General features: G+C 60.0%; 1 protein-coding gene and 1 long non-coding RNA gene across 4 annotated transcripts in view; one reads left to right on the top strand and one right to left on the bottom strand.

Moving 5' to 3' along the window:
* The window catches only part of LOC308631712, an 895,537-nt gene that overhangs the window by 406,273 nt on the left and 464,384 nt on the right, over positions 1 to 24,880 (bottom strand). The window lies entirely within an intron of this gene.
* LOC308632038 (voltage-dependent P/Q-type calcium channel subunit alpha-1A-like) overlaps positions 1 to 24,880 on the top strand; it is a gene marked incomplete at both ends in the record, with an annotated part of 99,785 nt that overhangs the window by 8,517 nt on the left and 66,388 nt on the right. Inside the window, 11 exon segments of the mRNA XM_081263693.1 lie at positions 2,885 to 2,984; positions 4,745 to 4,905; positions 5,243 to 5,596; positions 7,223 to 7,424; positions 8,293 to 8,604; positions 11,222 to 11,332; positions 15,301 to 15,384; positions 22,017 to 22,133; positions 22,441 to 22,506; positions 22,675 to 22,790; positions 24,394 to 24,544. Coding sequence (XP_081119819.1) covers positions 2,885 to 2,984; positions 4,745 to 4,905; positions 5,243 to 5,596; positions 7,223 to 7,424; positions 8,293 to 8,604; positions 11,222 to 11,332; positions 15,301 to 15,384; positions 22,017 to 22,133; positions 22,441 to 22,506; positions 22,675 to 22,790; positions 24,394 to 24,544 — 1,774 coding nt within the window.

Below are 24,880 nucleotides of genomic sequence, written 5' to 3'. Positions count from 1 at the left end.
AGCAGGTTTTTGTTTCATTTTAAAGGTCTCCCTGTGCTGCCCAGGCTGGCCTTGATCTCCTGGGCTCAGGAGACCCCCCTGCCTCAGCCTCCCTCGGAGCGACCACAGGCCCCTGCCCTGACGTCTGGAGGCAGAACGGCCTAAACACCTACCAACGGCCCCGGGGCTCCCGCATCCCTCGCGCCCTGCCCTCGTCCAGCCTGGTGGTGCCAGAGTGGACTCAGGCCCGAGGGATGCTACAGACCCAGAACCGGCCTCGGGCTGCCCCAGGCTGGCCCTGAGACTGAGCCTGGTTCCAGGGCGGTCCTGGAGGGTGCGGCCGGTGCAGAGGACCCTGAGGGTGGCCTCTGCTGACCTGTGACTCCAAGGCCGCGGGGCACGCTGGAGGCCACCGTCGGTGTCACAGATGAGGACCGCCAGGCAGAGGCAGGCAGAATTCAAACCCAGGTCCTTCCCCCAAATTCTGCCCCTTGAAGAGGCTCCCACAGCCCCTGGCAGTGACCTTGACAGCTCTGGGGCGTCCTGCCGCTGGGACAGACTGGGACGGACTGGGCCTGCCCAGGGTGGGGACCAGGGGGAGGGGCTTCCATGGAAGGATGGACCCCAGGGTCAGAGCCAGAGCCCGGGGGGCTGCCCCTCGGCCCAGGGGGCTGGGACGCCCAGGTGTGGCCAGTGTGTGTTCTGAGGCCGCTCATGATCTGTCTCTCCCTCCAACGCCACCTCGCCAGGAGCAGCACACGGTAAAGTCTCTCGCTCTCTGTCTCTCTCGCTCTCTGTCTCTCTCGCTCTCTGTCTCTCATTCTCTGGGTCTCTTCCGTGGCCTGTGTCCTTGCTGCTGTCCTGTCTATGGAGGTGACCAGAACCTGCTCCCGAGGGCCACAGCCACGACCCGCCGGTTCTTGCAGAGACCACACAAGGCCAGGGGTGTCCTCCGGGGTCCAAGCTCAGCAGGGCCAGGGAGCCGGGGCAGGGCGGCGGTGAGAGCCACGAGGGTCCCCAGGACCCCGGAGGGAGCAGGCGCTGGCTCTAGGGGGCATGTGCCCTGCCCAGTGGCCCACACCTAGAATCCCAGTGGCTGGAGGCTGAGGCAGGAGGATGGCGAGTTCGAGGCCAGCCTCAGCCACTCATACCAGGTGGCCGGCCTGAGCCAGAGACCTGCGCTGTTGCACCTGTGTCCGGTGCTTCCTCCAAAGGGAGCCGGTGGGTGCCAGGGGCTCCTCAGCCCTCGGCGGCTCCTCTCAGTAGTAAGGCCCCAAAGCCACCAAGGAGTAACCGGGTGCTGGATTCTGTGTCCTGCTCTGCCCCGATTCCCCCCCCCCCCGTGGCTGCCCCCACGGACTCGAGGCTCCCGTGCAGGATGCAGCCCCGCGCTCATGAGGGGACCTGGGTTTAAACCACGGCCCCGAGCTGCAGGCCCAGGCGGCCCCTGGGTCCCTGAGAAACAAGAGGGGGGAGCCCGAGGGAGCAGATAGCGGGAAAGACCCTCTCGCGCTGCACGCCCTGGCGCCGGGCTGGGGCCCTGGAGCCCGGAGGTCGGGGTCTGCAGCCCGACTCCGACCTGAACCCCATGTCAGGGGCAAGTGAGGGGTGGGGAGAAGAACCCGGTGACATGGAAAATGGCCACGGGGGAGGTCGCAGCCCGGTAGAGGGTTTGAGGAACCTTCTGTCACGAGGCTGAGACACTCCCCAAATGGCCCCAGAGGCTGCCTGAGCCGGAGGCAGGGAGGCAGGACAGGGAGGCCAGGTGCGCCCAGGGTGCACGGAAAGGTAAGTGGGCACAGGTTTCCAGGAGCCCTGAGGGCCACACCTGGAAGTCACTTGCTCTTCTGAGAATTCAGAGGCCCCAGCAAGCCGGCCACCCTCGTTGGCCACTGGTACAGAAAAGAGGGAAGAGGAGCCAGGCGCAGTGGCGCTTGGCTCAGGAGGCTGAGGCAGGAGGATCTCAAGTTCAAAGCAGCCTCAGCCACAGCAAGGTCCTAAGCAACTCAGTGAGCCCCTGTCTCTAAATAAAATACACAACAGGGCTGGGGACGGGGCTCAGGGGTCGAGTGCCCCTGGGTCCAATCCTTGGTACCAAAAAAAAAAAAAAAAAAAGATGGAAGAGGAGACCCAGGCCTGGGGAGAGGGCGGGCAGGGAGGGATGGGGGTGGGTCTGACCTCAGAGGGTGGCCAAGAGGGACCGGGACGTTCAGGCCGTGACCTCAGGGGTGCAGATGAAGGACAGGTGGTTGAGCACGGCCTCTGGTTCTGGCTTGGTCACCTGGGTCAGTGCCATCGACAGCCTGGGCCACCCAGCGCCGTCCTCTGGAGTCTGAAGGGTGGTGGCCGAGGGTGTGGTGTCTCTGGGTGGCACGCGAAGGCCCCAGCTGCTCTGCTGTCACCTCCCTGGCAGAGAGGGCTCGGGTGCCGGGGAACCAGGCGCGACCCAGCAGCTGGGAGGGCGGCGGCTGCCCCCGTGGGCCGGGGACGCGGAGAGGGCCTGGGCCTGAGGGCCACTTTAAATGCCCCCCGTCCTGCTGGACGGAGGGGACGCCCGTCTGCTCAGAGCCCCCAAGACGGTGGCTAAGTGACACTCTGGCCACCAGACCCCAGGCCAGGCGCTTTCTAGAAGTGGCCACGCAAGCATTCGGGGCTGGGGCAGCGGGCGCCCCGTGCCGGTCCGGGGGCCACTCGGGGCACCTGCTCAGGTCCGGCCAAGCGGCAGAGCCTTCAGCAGACCCCGGAAATAAAGCCACAAGACCCAGTGCTCGCGGCTCCCTGAGCAGGGAGTGGGAAACGAGCCCCGCGGGGAAGGGGAGGGTGGGAGCGCCCGGAGCTGGGGCCTCCCGCCTCCCAGCCTGACACCCAGCCTCTCTTCCCTTCTCCCCCTCACATCCGTCCACAGTGGCAATAGCAAAGGGAAGGACATCAACACCATCAAATCTCTCCGAGTCCTCCGGGTGCTACGACCTCTGAAAACCATCAAGCGGTTGCCAAAGCTCAAGGTGAGACTGGGGCCCGCAGGGAGGGGGCCGTCAGGTGGCCGTGTACAGTTGAACAAGTCACGCACTGCTCAAAACCACCACCACTGATGGAAGGAGCCACTGGTAAAGCTCAGCACTGCCCTCATCTACGGGTCTGGGTGTTACTACAGATGGCCTGCAGGTGGCGGTGAAGGGCAAGACCTAACGCCTCCGGGTGTGATTTCCCACCAGGTGAAATGTGTTGCCCTCAGGGTCCCTTTCCCTCATCCTCACAGGGTGTCCCGTGGGTGACGGGCACAGCCCTGGTCAGGGCAGCAGGAAGCTGGGTTTCCGGTCGTACATGACCTCTTACCTGCCTGGTCTAGGCCCCCAGACCCCTGTTCCAAAACAGCCAGACCCCACATTCCCAAAAGCTCCCTGTTCCAAAAAAAGATGGAAAACAAACCCTAGCATTCCAACAACTGCTGTGCCACCCAAGGGCCACCAGTATTCTCTCGATATGTCAGGCCGGCCACTGGCTTCCCATCAAGCCAGTTTATCAATTTTACTTAAGAGAATTTACTTTGAAAGGAAGTACGGCCTCACCTCTCTCAAGTTCCAGAACCCACTCTCACAGAAGGTAAAATGCGTATCTGTTGGAAGAAAATAAGACCCTGCCATTAAAACGTAGCCAAGGACGGCTGTGCCAGCGGCCCTGAGCCTGCTGTGGGCCCGGGTTGGAGAGAGTGACCAGGGAAGACGTTCACCCCGCAGTCGGAGCAGCGCCCCGGCACTGAGGAGGATGGGGAGGAGGTTGTGACCTGAGGTTCAGCCTCATCCAAACCGGCCTCTGATGTCCCCTCCAGAGGCAGCACCCTGGGGAATTTGGAATCTGTTGATGGCGTCCCTTCTTGGCTCGGTGACAACCAGAGGGACTGTGGCTGCCCTTTGGGGTCAGGGCTGGCATGGGGATGCTCCTCCCGGGGCAACTGGGGACCCTGCCTCTGTGTCCCACGAGGCTGTGGCAGCCCCTGGTGCCTTTGAGGTGGAACCGGCATTGCCCTGAGGAGCTGGGGCGAGGCCGGGAGAGCGCTGGGGCCGAGCTGCCGGGGGTGGGCCCTGGCTCCTGGGGAACACAGAGGGAGTCCATCTTGCATCATGCGCACAAGGTCACCTCAAAATCCAGAGAGCCCCTGACTGCCCGGGAGGAAGGAGGGAGGAGGCCACGAGTCCAGGCACCAGGAGGCGGGGCTGTGGTGACAGGAACACAGAATTGACAGGCTGAGGCCTCTCCAGTGAGGATCCTCCCCTGGTCCTGAAGAGCCCCCACGCCAAATTGGAAAGGCCCTGGAAAGGGGCAGCCGGCCCAGGGGTTCAGACGCATGGAAACCCAAGACTGAGGCTGGGTGTTGGTGGTGCCCACCTGTGACCCCAGCGACTCAGGAGGCTCAGGCAGGAGGATCCCAAGTTGGAGGCCAGCCTCAGCACCTTAGCAAGACCCTGCCTCAAAAAGAGCTGGGGACGTACCTCAGTGGCAGAGTGCCCCCGGTTCCACCTTCAGTGCCAAAGATAAGGGGTTGGGGGGACACCCGAGACTAGAGAGTAGCAGCTCCAACACTTCCGCCAGCCAGGTGACCCTCCCTGAGTGACTTGGGCCTGACCTCCCTCTGTATCTGCAAGGGACTGGCCCAAGATGCCCCTCAGATACCAAACTCCCTAAGGGAGCCAGGCGTCCCTGGGTGGCGACCGCAGGAGCGCTGTGCGCCCCCGGTGGCTGGCGCGCTCACGCCCCTCTGCCGCAGGCCGTGTTCGACTGCGTGGTGAACTCGCTCAAGAACGTCTTCAACATCCTCATCGTCTACATGCTCTTCATGTTCATCTTCGCCGTGGTGGCCATGCAGCTCTTCAAGGGCAAGTTCTTCCACTGCACCGACGAGTCCAAGGAGTTCGAGAAGGACTGCTGGTGGGTGTCCCTCCCCAGGCAGCCCCCGGAGTGGGCACCCCGGGGACAGGAATAGGCTCTTGGGCCTGAGCCTGGGGATGAACCCAGGGCGGCTGCAGGATCAGTGGGAGCCGCTCCGCCTCTCGGTGACCTCTTAGCAAGACTCAAAGAGACTCAGGGAGACCCTGTCTCTAAATAATACATGAAAAGGGCTGGGGAGGTGGCTCAGGGGTCAAGTGCCCTGGGTTCAATCCCGGGACTGCACAATTTTTAATTAAATATAATAAAAAGGGCTGGGATGTGGCCCCGTGTGGAGCAGCCCTGGTTCCAGCCCAGCACCGAGAACCAACACCACCAGGTGTGACTTGGGAGCTGGCCTTTCCCTGGTGCAGGGTGGGGACATCTCCAGGCATCCTGGTCCCCATCTGGACCCACGTACAGCCCCCCCAGAAAGCGCAGGAGGAGCCATCGGGGTCACTGCTTCTGGGCTGGTGTCCCCCTTCCTCCTCCTGTCCCTGGGGGCCCAAGCCGAGTCCCGTCCCGTCCCGACTGGCTCACGGCCCCCCCCTCGGCAGCGGCAAGTACCTGCTCTAGAGAAGAACGAGGTGAAGGCCCGGGACCGGGAGTGGAAGAAATATGATTTCCACTACGACAACGTGCTGTGGGCCCTGCTGACCCTCTTCACCGTGTCCACCGGAGAAGGCTGGCCACAGTAAGTGACCCTCGGGCAGGGCTCGGAGGGCGGGGCTAAGGGGGAGGGGCTCGGAAGGCGGGGCTGTGGGTGGGGCTCGGAAGGCGGGGCTGTGGGTGGGGCTCGGAGGGCGGGGCTCAGGGTGGGGCTCGGAGGGCGGGGCTGTGGGTGGGGCCCGGAGGGCAGGGTTCGTGGCAGGGCTGGGGGCGGGGTTCGTGGCAGGGCTGGGGGCGGGGTTTGTGGCAGGGCTGGGGGCGGGGTTCGTGGCAGGGCTGTGGCGGGGCTCGGTGGGCGGGGCGGGGGCGGGGATTCAGGCAGGGTTCCTGGGCAGGGCTCGGAGGGCAGGTCGCCCACCTCCCGAGACAGGAGGGACATCACCCAGCCCCCCCTGAATGTGCCCCCTGCAACTGGGGACTGCACACTGCACAGAAGGGCCCCACGGGGCAGGTTCGCCCACCTGTCCCCGTGATGAGGTGGGGATGTCACTGGGCCAGGGTGACACTCTCACCCAGGCCGGGCCAGGACCAGAGTGAGAGAGGAAAAGCCGATCGTGCAAGCCCGGGTGGACCCTGTCTTTATTTAAATTTTGGTATTTGGCCCAGTGGTGGCGCGCCTGTCATCCCAGCAGCTGGCGAGGCTGAGGCAGGAGGATCCCAAATTCAAAGCCAGCAACTTAGCGAGACCCTGTCTCAAAATAAAAAAAATTTAAGAAGGGCTGGGGAGGTGGCTCAGTGGTCAAGTGGCCCTGGGTTCAACCCCTGGAACCATGATATGTGGTTTACGGTGGACTTTGTGAAATTCATTTTGATGTTTTTAAATGTCACAGATTTTTTTTTTATCTTAACCTCTTGTATTTTGGGAGCCCCCATAATTTGTGTCCAAAGTAAATGTGTCTCCCTCCTCACCCCTGGCCTAGTCCTCCCAGAGGACTTGGGAAGGCCAGGATGAAGGCTGCAGAGTCTGGCATGTGCTGTCAGCACCTTTATCCCCAAGCCCACTTTGAATGAATTCTTAAAGACACCCCTTGGACAGCCTTTAGTCCCACCTGTCAGAGAACCATTACAGTATACTTAATGATTTTGTTTGAATAAGGCACCTAATAGTGACCTTCGAAAAAAATATATCATCTTGCACGCGTGAGCCTGTCACATCTACTCTTTGAAGGTGTGGCTTAAACAGAATTCTTAAGCAGTGCACCCCCTTTGCAACTGTACAGGGCTTCCGTGCACATATGTGTTCCCCACATGTCACACCTTCTCAGCACCCACCAACACTGTGCTTAAAAACTACCCCCCCCCAACATGACAAGCTCCTGCCCCTGTGACTCCCTACTTGTTCCCATTCATTACTGTTAACTTGGTTTCAAATCCCAACGTGACTGCTCCTGAGTAGGTGCCTTCCACGAGTCCCTTTCGTTGCTGAGCCTTGGCTCCCCATGTGCAGGAGGACGCCAGTAATGACCTCCCTGAGACGGTCACTGGGAAAATAAATCAAGCGTTGAAAATCCCTCCCGGCACATCATCGGCCCTAGATCCGCGGCAGGCGAGATGGGGCCACCATCAGCCTTTCAAGGATCAGGGGCTTCCTCTTCCTGTCCCGCCCACCCTCACCCTCCCGCCCTCTTCGTCCCTCCACCATGCCACGCAGGGTCCTCAAGCACTCGGTGGACGCCACCTTCGAGAACCAGGGCCCCAGCCCGGGGTACCGCATGGAGATGTCCATCTTCTACGTGGTCTACTTCGTGGTCTTCCCCTTCTTCTTTGTCAACATCTTTGTGGCCTTGATCATCATCACCTTCCAGGAACAGGGGGACAAGATGATGGAGGAGTACAGCCTGGAGAAAAACGAGGTGCCGTCCCCTGCGTCCTGTGGAAACTGTCACACACACCCAGGACCCCACTTCTGGGGGCACCTGGGGACCGAGGGCAGCCCTGCTGGGGTTTCCAGAGGAAAACACCCCTCACTGTATCGGTCAGTTCAGACCAGGGCCCGCTGCAGTAACGAGCAACCCAGGGCATTTTCAAAGGCGCTGACTTCTTGCTCATGTCCCGTTGCCTGTCCGAACCGTGGGTGGCTCTTCTCCATGACATCTCTAGTCCTGTCCCGGGCTGGTACGGAGGCTTCAGCGCCCAGCAGGAGCAGGTGCAGCCCAGCTCTCGAGGCTGGGCCCTGAGTCGTGCCCCATGTTCTTGAGCTCGAGGGAGCCCCAAGTCCGTGTCGGACGTCAGGAGGGTGGGGAAGCAGCACCTTCCCATGGGAGGGCCAGCAAGTGGTCACAAATGAAAGTCTAGTCACCGGGGAACACCACGGGGGCCCTTTGCCCTTCTGGGATCACCCAGGCTGCTCAGAGGACCCAGTGCACCTGTCTTTTGTGCCACTGATCCTTCGGACTCAGTGGCCACTATTTCTCCTTCTCTTTATCCCTCCAAGAAAAGGAGAAGGAAAACCAGTTGGCCCGTTAGTCAGACCTCGAAGTCAGACCTCGGTTGTCATTCAGATTCGGCCCATGCAGCAGCTGAGCCATCTCAGGCAAGTGGCTCAGCCTCTCTGGGCCGAGACAGTGAGGCTGTTGATGAACCTTCTCTGAGGGGTTCCAGGGGATCACGAGGGAAGCCGAGGTCCAGGCACACCTGGACTCCTCCGCAGTGGGATCGGCAGGGCCCAGCGCTGGGCCTCCCCGCTCCTCCGCCTCCTCACGGTGGGCCCCCTCCCCACAGCGGGCCTGCATCGACTTCGCCATCAGTGCCAAGCCGCTGACCAGACACATGCCGCAGGACAAGCGCAGCTTCCAGTACCGCATATGGCAGTTTGTGGTGTCCCCACCTTTCGAGTACACCATCATGGCCATGATCGCCCTCAACACCATCGTGCTGATGATGAAGGTGAGCCCCAGGCCCACCCACACCCCCAGCCAACGGGGTCGACTGCAGCGCCCCAGCCAGACCACACTCAGGGTGACGCCCGTGAGTTTCCATACCTGCTGTTCCCACTGCCTACACACTTCCCGCATTCTGCCTGCCCAGCTGCATGTGCAGACCCTTCCTCCAGGAAGCCTTCCCTGGCTCCCTGAACTGCACAGAGGGCCCGTCCTCACCGTCTCCTGGTGATGACCTCAGTGTGGACGTGCAGGAGGACTTCCCTGCCCATGAGGGCTCCAGGGAGCCCTGACCTGAGTCCCCAGGTTCAGCAAGGGCCCGGGTCAGAGGGGGCGAGAAGCCACACAGACGTTTGGTGGCTGAAGTGCAGGGAGAGGGCTGGGGCCTCGGGCCTGGAGCCTCCATGGGTGGGAGCCACGTCCACGGGCCTGGGTTCAGGTCCAGCTCTGCGCCAGCTCCCGGGCTCTGCTGGCCCCAGGGCGTCTGTTTCCCCGTCAGAGAGAGGAGGGGTGGTGAGGAGAGGACGCTCTGCAGCCTCCACCCCCCTGGGCGTCAGAGATGGGTTCATCCCGGCACAGAGGACCCAGGGAGGGAGGGAGGGAGGGAGGGAGCTGCGGTTCTCTTAGTTCTTCCCCAGCCCCGAGTGGAGCCCAGGGCCTCGTGCGCGATGTGCACGTGTCCACCACCTGGCCAGTCTCTTTTTCTTTTGTGCCGGGGATTGAACCCAGGGGTGCTGACCGCTGAGCCCCAGCCCCAGCCCGAGTTTGGATGTTATTTGGAGACAGGGCCTCCCTGAGTTGTTTAGGGCCTCACCATTGCTGAGGCTGGCTTTGAACTCACGATCCTCCTGCCTCAGCCTCCCGAGCCGCTGGGGTGACAGGTGTGGGGCTCTGCACCCAGCCTGGCTGTTAATTCTTGATAGTGAAAAAACTGGACCAAGCTCCCCTGAGGCCTCCCCTGCATGGTGGTCCTGCTCTGGGGAAAACGTCCCAGACAGTCCTCAGATGCCTAAACCACAGGAGGAGCCCGACCCCGCCTGCATGGACCGTGCTCTTTCCCCCAACCCACGCACCCACTGGATGAAGGCTGTGAACCAGGTGCAGGGCCTCGGGGAGCCGGGCGGGGCGCTGGTGCCAGGCCCTGGGCTCCACCCCAGCGGCATCAAAGGAAAAAAAAAATTAACGTTCAGTTGCCACAATGTAACCTGACCATTCAGTCACCATTGGTGGCGTTTGGTACATTCACCAAGTTTGCCGCCCTGCCCATCATCGGGACACCCCCCCCAACAAGAGGCCACCCCCACCCAGTGGCCAGCCGTCTGCACACTCTCTGGGTGACGTGCCTCTCACGCTGCAGCTGTTTGGGGTTTTGTTTAATTACTGTAAACAGGAGACCAGGACTGTGCCCTTGAACTCTTCAGGAGGTATTCCTTAAAAATCAAACTTCTGCCGGGCCCCTGGTGCGCGCCTGAAATCCCAGCGGCTCTGGAGGCTGAGGCAGGAGGATCCCGAGTTCAAAGCCAGCCTCAGCAATGGCGAGGCCCTAAGCAACTCAGAGAGACCCTGTCTCTAAATAAAATACAAAATAGGGAAGGGGCTCAGTGGTTGAGGCCCCTGAGTTCAATCCCTGGCACCAAAAATAATTAAAAAAAAATAAAAGAATGAAGACAGTTGCACTTTTTCACTTAAGATTTACTTAAACCTTAATGGATATTAAGCTTTTAAAAAAGAAAAGGCTGAGGGGCTGGGGCTGTAGCTCAGTTGGTAGGGTGCTTGCCTTGCATGCAAAGGCCCTGGGTTGAATCCCAGCACCACAGAGAGAGAGAAAGACAGAGAGAGAGAGAGAGATATCTAAGCCGAGTGAGGTCCACCCCCATAGTCCCAGCTACACAGGCGCCTGAGGCAGGAGGCTCGCAGAGTCCAGGAGCACTAGACTGGCCCCCAGACTGCAAGACCCTGCTCAGAGAGAGAGAGTGAGAGAGTTCTAGAAATGCTAAGGTTCTGATGGAGACGCCAATTACCTTTATGATCATTGCACGTTGTATACACGTGTAGAAATATCACACTGTGCTCCATAAAAATGTACAATCATTATGTGTCAGTTAAAAATTATAAATGTGTTTTTTTAATTTAATTTTTTTTTTTTTTAGTTTTCAATGGATCTTTATTTCATTTATTTTTATGTGGTGCTGAGGATGAAACCCAGTGGTACAAGGGGCTGGGGCTGGGGCTCAGCGGTAGAGCACTTGCCTCATATGTGTGAGGCCCTGGGTTCCATCCTCAACACCACATAAAAATGAATAAATAAAATAAAGGAATTAAAAATTTTTTTAAAAAATAAATAAAAAGCAAAACGCAAGTTGGGTGGGGTGGGGCACAGCTGTAACCCCAGCCACTGGGGAGGCTGAGGCAGGAGGATCGGAAGTTCAAGGCCAGCCTGGGCTACTTCGAAGACCCTCAGCAACTAAGCAAGACTCTGTCTCAAAAAAATATGAAAAGGGCTGGGGCGGTCGCGGGTGGAGAAGCACCCGGGGCTCAGTCCAGTGCTGCACAAGGAAAAGAACAAGAGGTGCTGGGGGGGGGGGCGGTGGACACTGTCCTGCGCGGCCAGGAGGCCCAGGACACAGAGGCTGAGACCGTCTCAAGACAGTTTTGACTTTGAGCGTGCAAAGACTCCGGGCGGTGGGTCTGGACCCTCCGTGCTCCTCACAGCCCTTACTCCTGGGAGGACGAGGGCCGCACGCTGCTGCTGACATCCCCCCTCCCCCCAGTTCTACGGCGCCTCGGTGGCCTACGAGAACGCCCTGCGGGTGTTCAACATCGTCTTCACCTCACTCTTCTCCCTGGAGTGCCTGCTCAAGGTCATGGCCTTTGGAATTCTGGTGAGTGGCCTGGGCTCTGCCCTGTGCTCAGGGCTCGCTCTGGGCGGGGCTGAGGGTCTCCCCACCTAGTCCCCAGGCCCCACCCAGGTGGCGGCTGCACAGCTCCCGTGACTTCAGCCCCTCCCCAGATATTCAAGGGACACCAGTGAGACCATGGTGACATGCTGGGCCAGGGACATAAGGATTCAGTTTTTCCTCCAAAGGATCCCAAGGAGGGAAAGTAATTGTCATCCATTTCAGAGACAAGGAAACAGATCAGGGAGGCCAAGTCTGTGGGATTCAAACAGTTTTACCCACAATCCACTGGGAGAGTCCACCTAACTGTGGAGCCAGCACCCAGACACAGCCTCAGCCAGGCCTCGGAAGTCAGTGTCCAACCTCCCCGCCTGCCTTGTGCTCTGAAGCTGTCGATTCTCTTCGACTCCATTTTTCTTTTTCTTTTAAATGCGTTCCATGACCCGCTAACTTGATTTCGTCTCCTCTACTGCATGTAGTCTCAGCCCAGGACCCTCAGCCTCAAGGAGAGCTGAGGATGGGGGGAGGGGGAGGTGTCTGTCTGTGAAATTAGGTGGGAGAAAATCACTTCTTTATTTTTCTCCAGCCGCTAACTCAACTCGAGTGTTTTCTTTCATCTTGAAGGTAGATGTGCTGGTCAGTTTTCCATTACTGTGACAGAACACCTGAGGTTGTTTACTTATAAGGAGAAAAAGGTCACTCTGGCTCACAGTTTCAAAGGTCTCTGTGGTTGCTGGGCCTGCTTGGCTTTGAGCCTACAGGGAGGCTCATGGAAGGGCACGGTAGAGCAAGGTGGTCCCCACAAGGTAGCTGGGAAGCCAAGGAGAAAGGAAGAGGAAGGGCCAGGGTCCCGGTATCCTTTTCAAGGGCACGTCCCCAAGAACCTAACTTCCTCCTGAGGGTTCCCCCCCTCCAGTAGAGCCACAGCTGGAGAGCAAGCTTCAACACAGAGGCCTTGGAGCACATTCAGATCCAAACTGTAGATTAGGGTGGCCTCTCGAAGGTCCCCAGTGAGAGGCCAAGCTGAACCTTGAACCAGGACGTCAGCTGTCCCGGGCCTACAGCCCCTGGTCTCAGCCAGCCGCTCAGGAGCCGGAGTCGTCCCCCCCCTCCTACCCAAGGGAGCTGCGCCCAGCCCCTCCCCCACAGGGCTCCTGTGCAGAGGACCACCAGTAGGTGTTGGGAAGGGCTGTCAGAAAGGCCACCACTGAGTGCCTTTGTCCCCCAGAGAATGGCTTTGTCTCCCATCAGCAGCACTTGGGGAGGTCTCTAAAACTGAATGACAGGGGCTGGGGACACAGCTCAGCTGGTAGGGTGCTCGCCTCCCAGGCCAAGGCCCTGGGTTCAATCCCCCCCCAAAAAAGGAATGATGGTCTAGGGCCACCTCCAGAAGTTCTGCCCACCAATATGTGCTGTGCTGTGTGGTGTGTGTGGTGTGTGTGGTGCTGCGCTGTGTGGTGTGGTGCGGTATGGTGTGGTCTTTACAGTGTTGAGATTTGAGCCCAGGCAGACTCTCCTTACCCCTGAGCCACACCCTCAGAGGTAGAGCAAAGCTTTGTTTCTGTTTTTCGTGAGTCAGGGCCTCACGAAGTTGTTGAAGCTGACCTCAAACTTGTGATCCTCCTGCCTCAGCCTCCTGAGTCTCTGGGGTTCTAGGTGTGAGCCACCATGCCCAACTAAATATGGGGGAGGGGTTATTTGTTTATTTTGGTGCTAGGGATTGAACTAAATCGCTGAGGCAGGCCTTCAACTTGTGATCCTCCCGCCTCAGCCTCCTGAGTAGCTGGGACTCCGGTGTGTGGATGTTCAATGAGTACCCTGGGGATCTGAGTCACACCAGGACTGTCAAGCACAGGGATTAGCACCAGCCTGGTGGAGGGGGCGTCCCAGAATTCTGGTGCCACCTATGGGCTGTGTGGCCCGGGGTGCATCACAGGAAGATCAAGGCCCAGGCTCCTAGAACTGCCCCACCCCCTGCCAGCTGTGTGGCCCCAACCAAGTCCTCTGGTGTCCTGGTGTCCAGCTCTTGACAATGAAGAGGTCTTGCACCGGGTCCCAAGGCCAAGAGGAGCTGGCCTCCACTGACCAAGCGGCTCTCCTGCGGGGCCAAGGCCCCCTGTCCCTCGCCCTTGCCAATCCTGCCCAGAGCTCCCCTTCCCATTTTAGACAAAGCCCCAACTTTCCCCCGTTGGAGTCAAGCAACGGAGGGGGGGCCCTGTACCCCGGGGGCTCAAGGCGGGTCCCCAAACACCTGGGGGGCTGGCTTCACCTGGGATTCCTCAGGAGCAGAGCTTGCCACAGGACTGAGTGCAAGGATGTGTCTGCAAAGTCACCTCGCCAAGGACAGGAGGGGAGGGGCAGTGGGGAGGGCCAGGAGGGCAGCTGCCCCTGCCAGGGAAGTCCAGGCCACTGGGGATCAGTTCCACTGGGGGCCTCCAGGTGGCAGCAGAGGGCAGGGCGCCGAGGAGGGAGCTGCATCCTCTCTGGCTGTGGTCACAGTCAAAGCTGCTTCCAGGGGCCACAGAGAGGGGTCTACGGCCAGACCGCCCTGAACTCGCCCCATCTCCTCTGAAATGCGTGGGAATGTGGGTGGGTCCCAGCAACCCCTGCCACACACCAGAAGTGCCTGCATTCCTCTCAGGCAGTTTTCAAACCATGTCGCCTGCTGAATACTCAGTAGCGACAGTTGTTACCCCCTGCCCCCCAGAACCCCGAGGCCCGATGCTGCAACTCCCAGGGAAGCGTAGTTCTGAAATGTGGACCCTTCTAGGCTGCAGGGCTGCCTGGGGTCAGGCCCTCCGCTGGCCACTGAGAGTGAGGCCCAGGTCCTGGCCTGCATCAGGGGGGACACTGACAAGGCCCACGTTTGCCGCGGGTCCCGCAGAGCCTGGAGGTGGGAGGCGTCTGTTTGACCCAGATTCTTAGATCCCGGCAGGGTGCTGGAGGAGGAAATTGGAGGAAGGCCCCTCTCCAAAAGGACCAAGCGTCCTCATTTCAGTGCCAAGTTAAGGGGAGCAGGGGGCTCAGGGCTGGGGTTTTTTATCAGATGGTGTGGGGTATTTCAAAATTTTAACAACACAGCTGTCCCAGGGTGTCTGAGTTGAGCCAGCTGCCAGCCCAGAGATGTATCAGTCAGTATAGATCAAGTTAAGCTGCAGTAACAAAAAAACCCTACCTCTCAGTGGCTTTAATCAACAAAGGTGGTTTGGGTTCCCCCCCCCCCCCACACTCGACACAGGGAATTTTTGCCTTCTGTTTACTCACGACCCAGGCTTATGGAATAGCTGCTATCTGGATGTTGCTGGTCACAGGCAGGAGTGACTACGCTACCTCAGCCACACAGCCCCATCTAACCAGGGGCCAGGAAGTGTAGACCTGTGTGTGCCTGGAAGGCCTCAAGGCCCTTCCTCCAGTGCCCAGTGACCTCTGTCCTCCTTCTCCAGATCAGGAAATGGAAGCACAGAGAGATCAAGCCACTTGCCCATAGCCACACAGCTCCAGTAGTAGAGCTGGGATTTGAACCGAGAACCTTCCCTCCCTTAGTGGGTGTGCTGTAAGCACAGCAGGGTCCTAACCTAGACTCACTTGGGTGCAGAGCAGGGCCACCCCTCGGCTGCTGACCTCCTCTGAGTGAAAATGGGTGATGCTCTTTCCCTCTGGGGGCCTTGTGAGGAGCAGTGACATCCTCTATAGAGCAGGCAGGGCTTGGAGGGCCTCCGAAGTGTTGGAGACAGGCCTCAGCCCCAGAGGGCAGCCCCTCCCCAGCAGAGGAAGGCCAGGCCTGGAGGCCCCGGGAGGGGACTCAGCAGAAGCCCTCCAGCAGCCCTAGATTGGCAGCAGGGCCTTTGAGTGGGTGTGACTGTCCCCGGGCACCAGCTGTCCTGCCCCTGCCAGCTGGGGACGGGGGCCTGGAGCCCTTGTTGGCATCTCTGTCTTGTGGGTCCCTGTTCTAGAATTATTTCCGCGATGCCTGGAACATCTTCGACTTTGTGACTGTTCTGGGCAGCATTACAGATATCCTCGTGACCGAGTTTGGGGTAAGTCTCCTGCCGGCTTCTTTCTGGGGTCTCGGGGCTGGACTGGGGGGTGGCATGGCGGGGGGGGGGAACTGACGCTACAGATTCTGGCACCATAGTTGGCTGCGGCCAGTGCTTGGCCAGGACCTCAAGGAGAACCGGGGCCCCTGGGGACAGGGCAGCCCTTAGGAGGACAGTGAGGGAGATGAGCGCATCCAAAGCCCAGACGCGGGGCTGCGCTACAGGGTGGGCTTCCCTGCCTCTCGGCCGTCGAGTGTGAACAAACAATGCGGATAGGTGTGTCAAGGGCCGCAGAGGCCCCGAAAGGCCCCCAGGCTAGCCCATCCAGACACCCAGTGGGGCCAGAGAGACCCCTGCTGTCACTTGTCTGCGCAGACCCTCTGCGGCTCACAAGCAGGAGGGTACCCTGGTCCTCAGGCCAAGGCAGGGATGACATTCCCAGGACCCCAGGAGAGTCCCCAGGACACCCACCCTCCTCTGCCCCCGTAGGAGAGGCAGCAGGTCCTTGGTCCCAGGCCCACAGCCCTTCCTTCGTTCCCAGACCCCAGAGGTCCTGTCCAGGCCCTCTCCTTGGCCATTTGCCAGTGAACCCAGGCTTGGGGACCCTCGGGAGATGGTGGGGAAGAGATCCTCAAGGGGGAGCAGAAGGGAGAAGAGTGTGGAGGTGGGGCCGGGTGGGATGGACGGCGCCCTAATAACAGTAAAAATAATGCTAACCGCCGAGGACCGGCTGTGCCAAGCGTCTCCGTGGACGGGCTCCTGCACCAGAGAATCCCCCAAGGGGATGTCCTTTCCCGGAAAAGGACAGAGAGGAAGGGAAGGGACTCGGGCCACCAGCCGCCGGCCACCTGGGAGCTGTTACCTGCCCAGGCGCTGAAGTGCGGAGGGGCCACTTCCAAGACCAAAGCCACAGAGCAGCAGGGGCCAGCCCACCGTCCCTCCTGACCCCCCCAGGCACCGCCCACTGGCCTAGGCAACACCAGGGAAGTGAAGAGACCCGCCCTGGTCCCTCAGCCCGGCCCTGGTGACTCTGGGGAGCACCTTGGCAGCCCCAGGGCGTCCCCGCCTGTCACCCGGGAAGGAGATCCTGGGGCCCATCCCCCACCCTCCTTCCAGGAGGCTGCCACAGAGAAGGGGGCTTGCTGATGTGTCCCCACCAGCACGCGGGGCATCACGGCCACTTCTGTGCCCTCAGCTGCAGCAGAGCCAGGAACTCCCTCCCCAGCCCTGAAGGTTTTCTCTAGAGGAGTCTCCCCCACCTGCAGGCTTCCCCACCAGGACCCCCAGGTCGCTCTTCCTTGGCAGGGTCTGGCCCTGATCTTCACCCTCACTGTCTGACCCAGGGCCCTGCCTGGCAGTCGTAACAGCTCACCATCCCACAGAGCGCAGGACAGCCTGAAGCCCATGTCCCTTTGGGTGAGGAGGCTGAGAAGGGCTGCTCAGCTCCCCAGGACAAGTGGAGGAAGTTGGTTGAAACTTCCATTTGCCAGTGAGACATCTGCAGGGCCGGACGCCCAGCTGTGTGTCCTGTCTGGCCCGAAGGCATAGGAGCCTAGATACTAGGACATCGCAGTAGCCAAGCAGTCCTCTGTACCAGCCACCGGCGTGTGGGCAGCTGTGTCACCTGTCTCCTGTAGAGTGGGCAGAACTGGTGCAACTGATCCCATCAGTTCCTTATATGACTCCCATTCATGCACACATTGAGTGCCTACTGTGTGCCAGGCATGGTAATGATGCTGCAGGGGGAACGGGGCGGGGGGGTGTGCAAAGCAAAACAGAGCAGCATGCGGACACCTGCTCCCAGAGATCGGGTGTTCTAGGGGGAGCGGCAGCGTTTTTACAGATGAGGACGCTCCACGTGAAATGCTTGGCACAGAGTCTCCAGGAAGTCTCCCTAACGGTGGTTATTATTATTGTTATTGCTATTGTTGCCGTGGGTACCTGGGCAGTGTGGTAGCCAGCCCTGCATGGTCATATCCTGAGGGGAAGGCTTCAGGGGGTGTCTGGGCCCTCGGGCATGACCAGGTCCCAGCTGTTAGGTCTCAGGGCCCCCCTCTGCCTCCCAGGTAAGGCACCAGGTCTGAGGCCAGAGCCCAGCCACGCTGCGGCGGGGGGAGCCAGGCCCCGGGAGGGCAGGTGGGGGGAGGGTGCCAAGCGGCCTGGGGACGGGTTGGCGCTGCGCGGTGGATAATGACTGTTTCTTGTCTTGTCTCTTTCCATGCCTGCTGTTTAAACTGTATATTGGCACAACGCCGTCTGAAAAACTCATCCAATCAAAATGCACTATGAAATTCATTTGTTCATCCATGACGTGGTCTGTGTGTTCATACACCAATGACTTATCTCCCAACCCACCGCCACCACCACCCCCACTCCCCGCCCGGAACCGAAACCCATTGGTTTTTTGGCACTGGTTACAAATCAACCTAAAAAACGCTGAACTCCGCCCCCAACCGCCCGCCTGCCCCCCTCCATCTTCAACATCCGCATCTAGAATCCGGTTGGTGTTACTTCTTTCTGAAGTCTAAATGCCTTACATTAACTGTGAAGCATCTCGCATCCGCACGCATGGCCTGCCCTGGCTTCCTGGGGGTGCCTGTCTCCCCTCCCTCCCGCTCCCGTCTGTCCGTCTCCCCGCCCCACCCGCCCTCCCCTCCCGCTCTGGGTGTTCCTCGCAGGTTCTGGATGGAGGGTTTCCATTCGGGTGGGTTTTCATCATTTGCAGAAAAAGGACTGTGCCTGGCCCAGTGTTCCATCCTGGACCCAAGGGCCGGCCCGCCAGCATCACCCACACGCAGCCCCCCAGGCCCACCACGCCCAGCCACCTCCCCACACTGCCACCCGGTTCAGCTTGGGAAGCCCAAACCCACTGACCACCTCTCTTCCACTCTCTCCCCTCTGGCCTCCAGCCTCAACCCCTTGCAAGCCCACTGTCCCGGCCTCCATCAATAGAGATGCTCCCAGGCCAGCAGGGAGACCTCAGGGCGAGGAGGCATGCAAGCAAAAATTTAGGGACAGGGGAACCCAGAGTGGACAGACTCGGGTCTGGTGGCCCACTGAGGCTCTCCCTGCAGCCCTGATAGGCAGGTGTGCACGCTGCACCCACACCCAGTAAGTGCTCAGCCAGCGCACACCTGGCGCAGGTATGGCCTCTAATTCACACTTTTCCTCTCGTCTCTCTCTATGGCTTTACCTCTTGCACGCACACACACACATGCACGCACACACACGCAGTCCCTCTCCTATATTACTTCCACCCACCCTGAAGGGCCGCCCCCCACCCAGCACACACCTCCTTCATCTCTCCCTCTGACTCCGCGCCTTCCCCTCCCACCTCTGCCCTTCTGCCCATCATTACCAAGGAGCCCCTGAAGGGCCCCACTGGTGGCATTTTGCACTGGATCCCTCCCTGCAGGCAGCGCACTCCTCCACCGTACAGGGAATGATCACCAACTGCAAGGTGGGCAGAGCCAGCCACCGTCTCTGCCCCTTGCCTGAGTGAGGTGGGGGTGGCAGGTATTGGTCCAGTAACCCTTGACCTCCACTTGAAATCGTAGCTTCTCTGCAAGCTGAAGGCTGAGCAGCATGAACAAGGTAGAGAGGGGAGAAAAAGGCATTCCAGGCCCCAGGACGGTGGGTGAAAAGGCCCTGGGGCAGGGGAGAAAGCAGGGGTCCGGGCTGCAGGTGAGGGAGTGTGGCTGGAGCAAAGCGGCAGAGGAAAGCTAGCGGAGAGCTGGGGAGGGAGGGGCCCTGCCAGGGGATGCTGCTGTGGAATCTTAAGCACCAGGAAAGGCCTGGAAAGATTGAAGCGGTGATGTGATTTGAAATGGTTGAGATGGGAGCGCCTGGCTACAATGAGATGAGGCTGAGCTGGAGGTGGGCATCAGGTCCCAGCAAGAGGTGACAGGTGGCAGTGGAGGCAGCAGGGAACTGGAGGGACTGGCTCAGAGCATGGGGCTGGACTGGGCAGGAGGGAGCTGGCCCTGGGAGGAGGAGGAGTGGGCGTGGTGAGTTTGAGGTCCCCGCAGGACCCGGGAGGCAGGCAGCGGGGCGTCTGGAGCTTTGGGCTGAGGTCGGGCAGGAGGAGGGGTCTGCAGAGGGCAGAATTTCTGTGCATCCCTTGGGCAGGTGGTTCCCATGTCCTTCTGCATGCTCGAGGGACACCAGGCTCTGAGCCGTCACTGGAGAGAGGACCACAAAGGGAAGGACTCCATGCCCCCAGGGCCTGTGGCCAGTGGCAGGGCAGGGTCTGGGGAAGCTAGGAGGGGGCTCTGGAGGCTCCGGGGGCACTCAGGACGTGGTGCAGGAAGAGACGGGTGGATGAGGGCTGCCGGGACCCTCGCCCCACCAGACCCCTCCGGTCTCTACCCCACCTCCCTCGTGTCTCCTCCCTAGGCTCCCCAGGGGCAGCATGCTGTCTGCACATCTCCCTGCCAGATCCCGCTGCTTCCACCTGGTGGCAGGCTCCATCCTGAGCCCCGAGGCTGCTTCCAGGGCTGCCTGCCTCTGCATGCTCCCGAGTCCACATGTTATGATCCGCCCCATGGAAGGGATGGCTTGCACTCTGGGGGTGTACGGGAGGGGGCTGGGGACACCTGGGCTGTTGGCCCCGTCCCCAGGTGGAGCTGGGTGGCCAGGCAGGGCTGGGGTCAGGTCAGGGGCACGGAGGGTGATCTCGGAACCAAGCTGGGCTGGGGCTCTGGTGAGAACTTGGGTGTTCTCACTGACAGGCCCAGTGCGGTCAGGTAGGGCCCAGCCCCTTTGGCCACCAGGCCTAAGGGCCAGCTGCTGCATCCCATAGAACACCTGACTCACCAGCCAACCGAGAGGCCTCTTGCCAACCTCGGAAATTCCACTCCCAGGCCAGAGCTACTGACAGACACAGGCCCCATAGCGGGGAGTCCCCCACAACCCTGTGCCCCAGAAGCACCAAGGACAATGTCCATGTAATCATTGCCCAAATTGGCACACGCTTGAAACCAGGAGGGTTGCTTCGATACCTGGGCTCCCCTTATGGGTCGCCCTGCTCCATTCGCGGGGTGAGGGCTCAGCAGTGCTAGGCCTTGCTATGGGGCCTGAATCGCTGCTCCCACAAATCCCTTAGGCCAGACTCCAGGTGGGGTCCCCTTAGCAGGAGACCCACTACCCCTCGCCTCCCACCCCCCAAGTCCTAGCCAGCGACGGGAGGTTTCCACGTCTGCCCGAGGCAGGGATCACTCAGAGGCCATGAGCCAGGAAAGCCAGCATCACTGCTAGAACGAGGGGCCTGGGAAAGCTGCAGGGCATGTGGCCAGCCCCCAGGGCCATAGGGGCCCAGGCCTGCCCCAAAGCAGACAGTGACCAAATCCTATTTTTAAACGATGTCAACTAGTTTCCATAATCAAATAACAAGATGCTACTCAGGCCCAACAAATTAGCTTCACTGGCCAAACAGGTCCACTTGTGATTTCTAGCCCCCCAGCCAGGGTCCCCTGAAGCCTCAGGACAGTCATGTAAACACCCAGGAGTTGTGACCACCATTCCTGCCAGCCTCCTGCTCCACTTTTAGCTTGGGTGGGAGGACACAGAGGCCGGTGAGCAGACAAGCTTTTTTGAGCAAATCAGAGTCCACCCAGGGAGGTCCTGGGGGCAGGGACGGCCCCACCTCCCGGCCCCCCGCACCTGCCCCTTGGTGGGCTGGGGGTTAATTCGGAGCTCACCCGCCCCATGGGAGCTGAGTCGTTCCTGCTTCCCGCAGGCCTGGTCCTGTGACACTCCACCCAGCCCCAGAAGCTGAGAAGCCATCCCTGAGAGGGGGGAAAAGGGCCCCAAATGCATCTTCTCCGACTCAGCGGGCAGCGAGGACTCACCCTGCAGCCGAACAGCCCCAGCTCCCTCCCGTCCTCCCCATTCCCGCTCGCCAAGGGGGTAAGGAAAGATGCTCTTCTGCTTCTCCCCATTGGCTCCAGCCGCTGCTCCTCTTGGCCGTGGGGTGAGGTCAGGGCGGGCAGGAGCAGGTGGGCAGCTCAGCAGGGCAGGGCAGGGCAGGGTGCCCAGTGAGTCCCGTGACAGATGCATTTCTGGCTCGGAGCGTAACATGCCCTCGGAACCCGCACATGTCCTCCAGGCCTGAGCGTGCTGGCGACCCCCACCCCGTCCCCGCCCCCGCCCCGGTGTTTGTGCATCGTACACGTGTGATGGGTTCCGCAACTTGACCCGCTAGTGTCCTATCGTCTCAGTGCATTTGGTTGTTGGGAGAAATAAAAACCATCTCGATTTTTTTCCTGATTGGATGATTCGGATATATTTTCTTTTCCTTGATCTTTTGTTATTTCTTTCCCACCCCGTTCCCTTCTCCTCCTTCCCCCTTTTCTTTCCTTTTCCCCACTGCGGGTGGGGCTGGCAGGGAGGGCGGATGCTTTTGAGTTGATGCCTTTCCTTCTTCCCACCCTCTGCCCCTGACTTCCTTCCTTTTTTCCAGTTTTCCCTCTGCACCATTGCATTAATAGTGCTTTCTCTCCTTTCCCTCCTTATTTGGGGTCTGGCTTGCTTTTTTCCTGTTGGTTGGCTTCATGTAGGGGCCTCTGTGAGTGGTGACAGCTCTGAGCTCCTGGGGTGGGTGGATGGTCACCCCTCTCCCTCCATCTCCCCAGAATAACTTCATCAACCTGAGTTTTCTCCGCCTCTTCCGAGCTGCCCGGCTCATCAAACTCCTCCGTCAGGGTTACACCATCCGCATTCTTCTCTGGACCTTCGTGCAGTCCTTCAAGGTGAGCCCCTGCCCCTGCCCCTGGCCCAGGGTTCAGAAGAGCGGACTCCTGTGCTCCAGAGGAATCAAACTGGACGTGACTCTGTGCAGGAGCCATCCTGGGATGCCATCTTCGGGGCTCCTATCTAACTTCCTGCCCCTGGGGTGTCTTCAGAGCTCTGAAGGCCTCATCACAGAGCCCCAGTGACCAGCGCTGGCGGGACTCGCACAGCATGTGGCCCCCCGGACCAGTGGGGGTCGCGCTGGGACAAGGGAAGGAAATGGTGGGCCGAGGGGCCCAGCACCCCTCACTGCCTTCCCTCCCGCAGGCCCTGCCCTATGTGTGCCTGCTGATTGCCATGCTCTTCTTCATCTACGCCATCATCGGGATGCAGGTGAGCGCGCACTCTAAGGTGTCGGGCCACCCAGAGGGGCAGCCGCCCCCAGGCAGGAGCGGCCCAGTGGAGCCCTAATCGGGTGGCAAAGAGATGGAGCTGGCTTCCCTGAAGCCACGGGCTGCGGGGCGGCAGGCTGGCCCTGGTGGTCACCCTCCCATTCCGCAGGTGTTTGGCAACATCGGCATCGACATGGAGGACGAGGACAGTGATGAGGACGAGCTCCAAATCACTGAGCACAACAACTTCCGGACCTTCTTCCAGGCGCTCATGCTTCTCTTCCGGTGAGAGGGGGCGTGGCTTCTCCCTTCCACGGGTGGGGAGGCCTTCATTCTTCTCTTCCGGTGTGTGTGCCCACGTCCATCCCTTCCGGTGGGGAACGTGCGCTAATCTCTTAAATGTCCCACTCTCCTCCTCCCTTTCTGGGGAGGTTTGTACGGGCGTGCAGGGCGCAAGGGTCCGTGGCAGGGCAGTTGCTGAAGGCCTTCTTCAGGCTTCAACTCGATTGAATCCCCCTGACTGCCTCCTGAGGTGGGGACGCTTGAACTCCCCATCCGACACTTGAGGAAACTGAGGCTTAGGGCTGTTGAGGTTGATTCTTTGGTGAAGCCTGGATGCACGTCCTGCATTCCCCGAGCGGAGGTTTATTGAGCAGCTACTGTGTTCCAGGCACTGCCACACCCCGGGATACGGCAGAGGGAGAGGGAAAACACTTTCTATCCTTTGGAAGTTAATTTTCCCATGAGGAAGACACATAATTGGTAAAACAATTATAGGAGATCCTAGATGGAGATAAAATTTTAGATCAGGAGGGCATGGGGATTTGGGTGTGGTAAGCCCAGTTATTCGGGAGGCTGAGGTAGGAGGATCATAAGTTCGAGGCCAGCTGGGCAACTTAGTGAGACCCCGCGTCAAAATAAAATCAAAAAGGGCTGGGAATGTGAGTAGCTCAGTGGTGGAGGAGGAATACCACACACACACAAAGAAAAAAAGGAGGCGGAAAGGGGACACAGAAAGAAATAGTGTTTGATGCCCCTTGTGGGAGGTGCCTAGAATAGGTGAATTCAGAGCTGGAAAGTGGAACAGGGGGTGCGGGGCTGGGGGCAGACAGCAGGGAGTTACTACTTACAGGGAGCAGAATTGGGGAGGGTGAGAAAGTTCTGGGGTGGGCGGTGTGACAGCAGTTGGTGCCACTGAGTCGTGTGTTTCGAAGTGGTTAAAATGGTCTATTTAAGAATTTTGCCGCAATAAAAAAAATAGGTTCATCTAACAATAAAAAGAAGGGGATGGAGGGCCTGTTGGTCACACCTGTCTGGAGGTGTGACGTTAGAGGGACAAAGGTGAGGAGGGAGCCATGTGGATGTCAGGAAGGGTGGCCAGGCAGAGGGGACAGCTGACACAGGGATCGTGGCTGGGACATGGCTGGCACGTTTGAGGACAGTGAGGGGCCAGCTCACCCGGAGCACAGTGACCCAGGGAGAAAAGACTCTCGGGGAGAGTCACCTGGAGGGAGGAGAGCTTTTAGGTTATGCAGATGTCCCTGGGCCCAGTCCAGCCGGGTCCGACCTGTCGGGTGGAGCGTGGGCCTCAGCTTGCCCCATCCTGGGGGTGGAGCCCAGCGCCTTGTGTGTGAGCGAGCCCTCTGCCCCTGACCAGCTCCTCACCCAGCACCAGCATTTTCAAAAGTCCCCGTGGGCTTTAAAGCTCAGCCAAGGAGGAGAATGTCCACCCGATGTCCTAGGGAGGGGAGGCAGTGGACCTGGGGCTCAGATCAGCCCACCCAGCTCCAGAGCCCAGTGTCTGACCCACACGCGCCCCTTCCCGAGAGGCCTTGGCCTCCAGCCAGAGCCGGGTGCCCAGGCCCCTGATGCCCCTCCCTGTCCTCAGGAGTGCCACCGGGGAAGCCTGGCACAACATCATGCTCTCCTGCCTCAGTGGGAAGCCATGTGACAAGAACTCTGGCATCCTGACAGCCGACTGCGGCAACGAGTTCGCTTATTTTTACTTCGTGTCCTTCATCTTCCTCTGCTCCTTCCTGGTGAGTCTGCGGGAGGGGAGGCCGGGCGGGCCTGGACTCCTCTCTGGCTCAGGACCAGATTTCTCTAGGATGAGACCAATCTGCTCCTTCAGGGCTGCTCCCAGCCAGCCTGGGGCTCAGTGAACCCAAGTTTCCCAGTGTGGATCCCGCTGAGCTTGGGGGCACCCCAACTTGCACCCTCTGGGTGCCCCTGACACTAGATGACCATGTCAGCCCAAGGAGAGTCAGGCACAGCGTAATCCCAGTGGGGGAGGCAGGACATCATGCAGCCAGGAAGCGGAGGGAGATGGAGAAAGAGCCAAAGCCCCAGTAGACCTTCCCCGGGCGTGCCCCCAC

The sequence above is a fragment of the Spermophilus citellus genome, assembly GCF_964194105.1.
Source record: "Spermophilus citellus genome assembly, chromosome: 12".
NCBI lineage: Eukaryota > Metazoa > Chordata > Mammalia > Rodentia > Sciuridae > Spermophilus > Spermophilus citellus.
The sequence above is the reverse complement of the archived record's forward strand: the minus strand, read 5'-3'. Positions and strand labels throughout refer to the sequence as shown.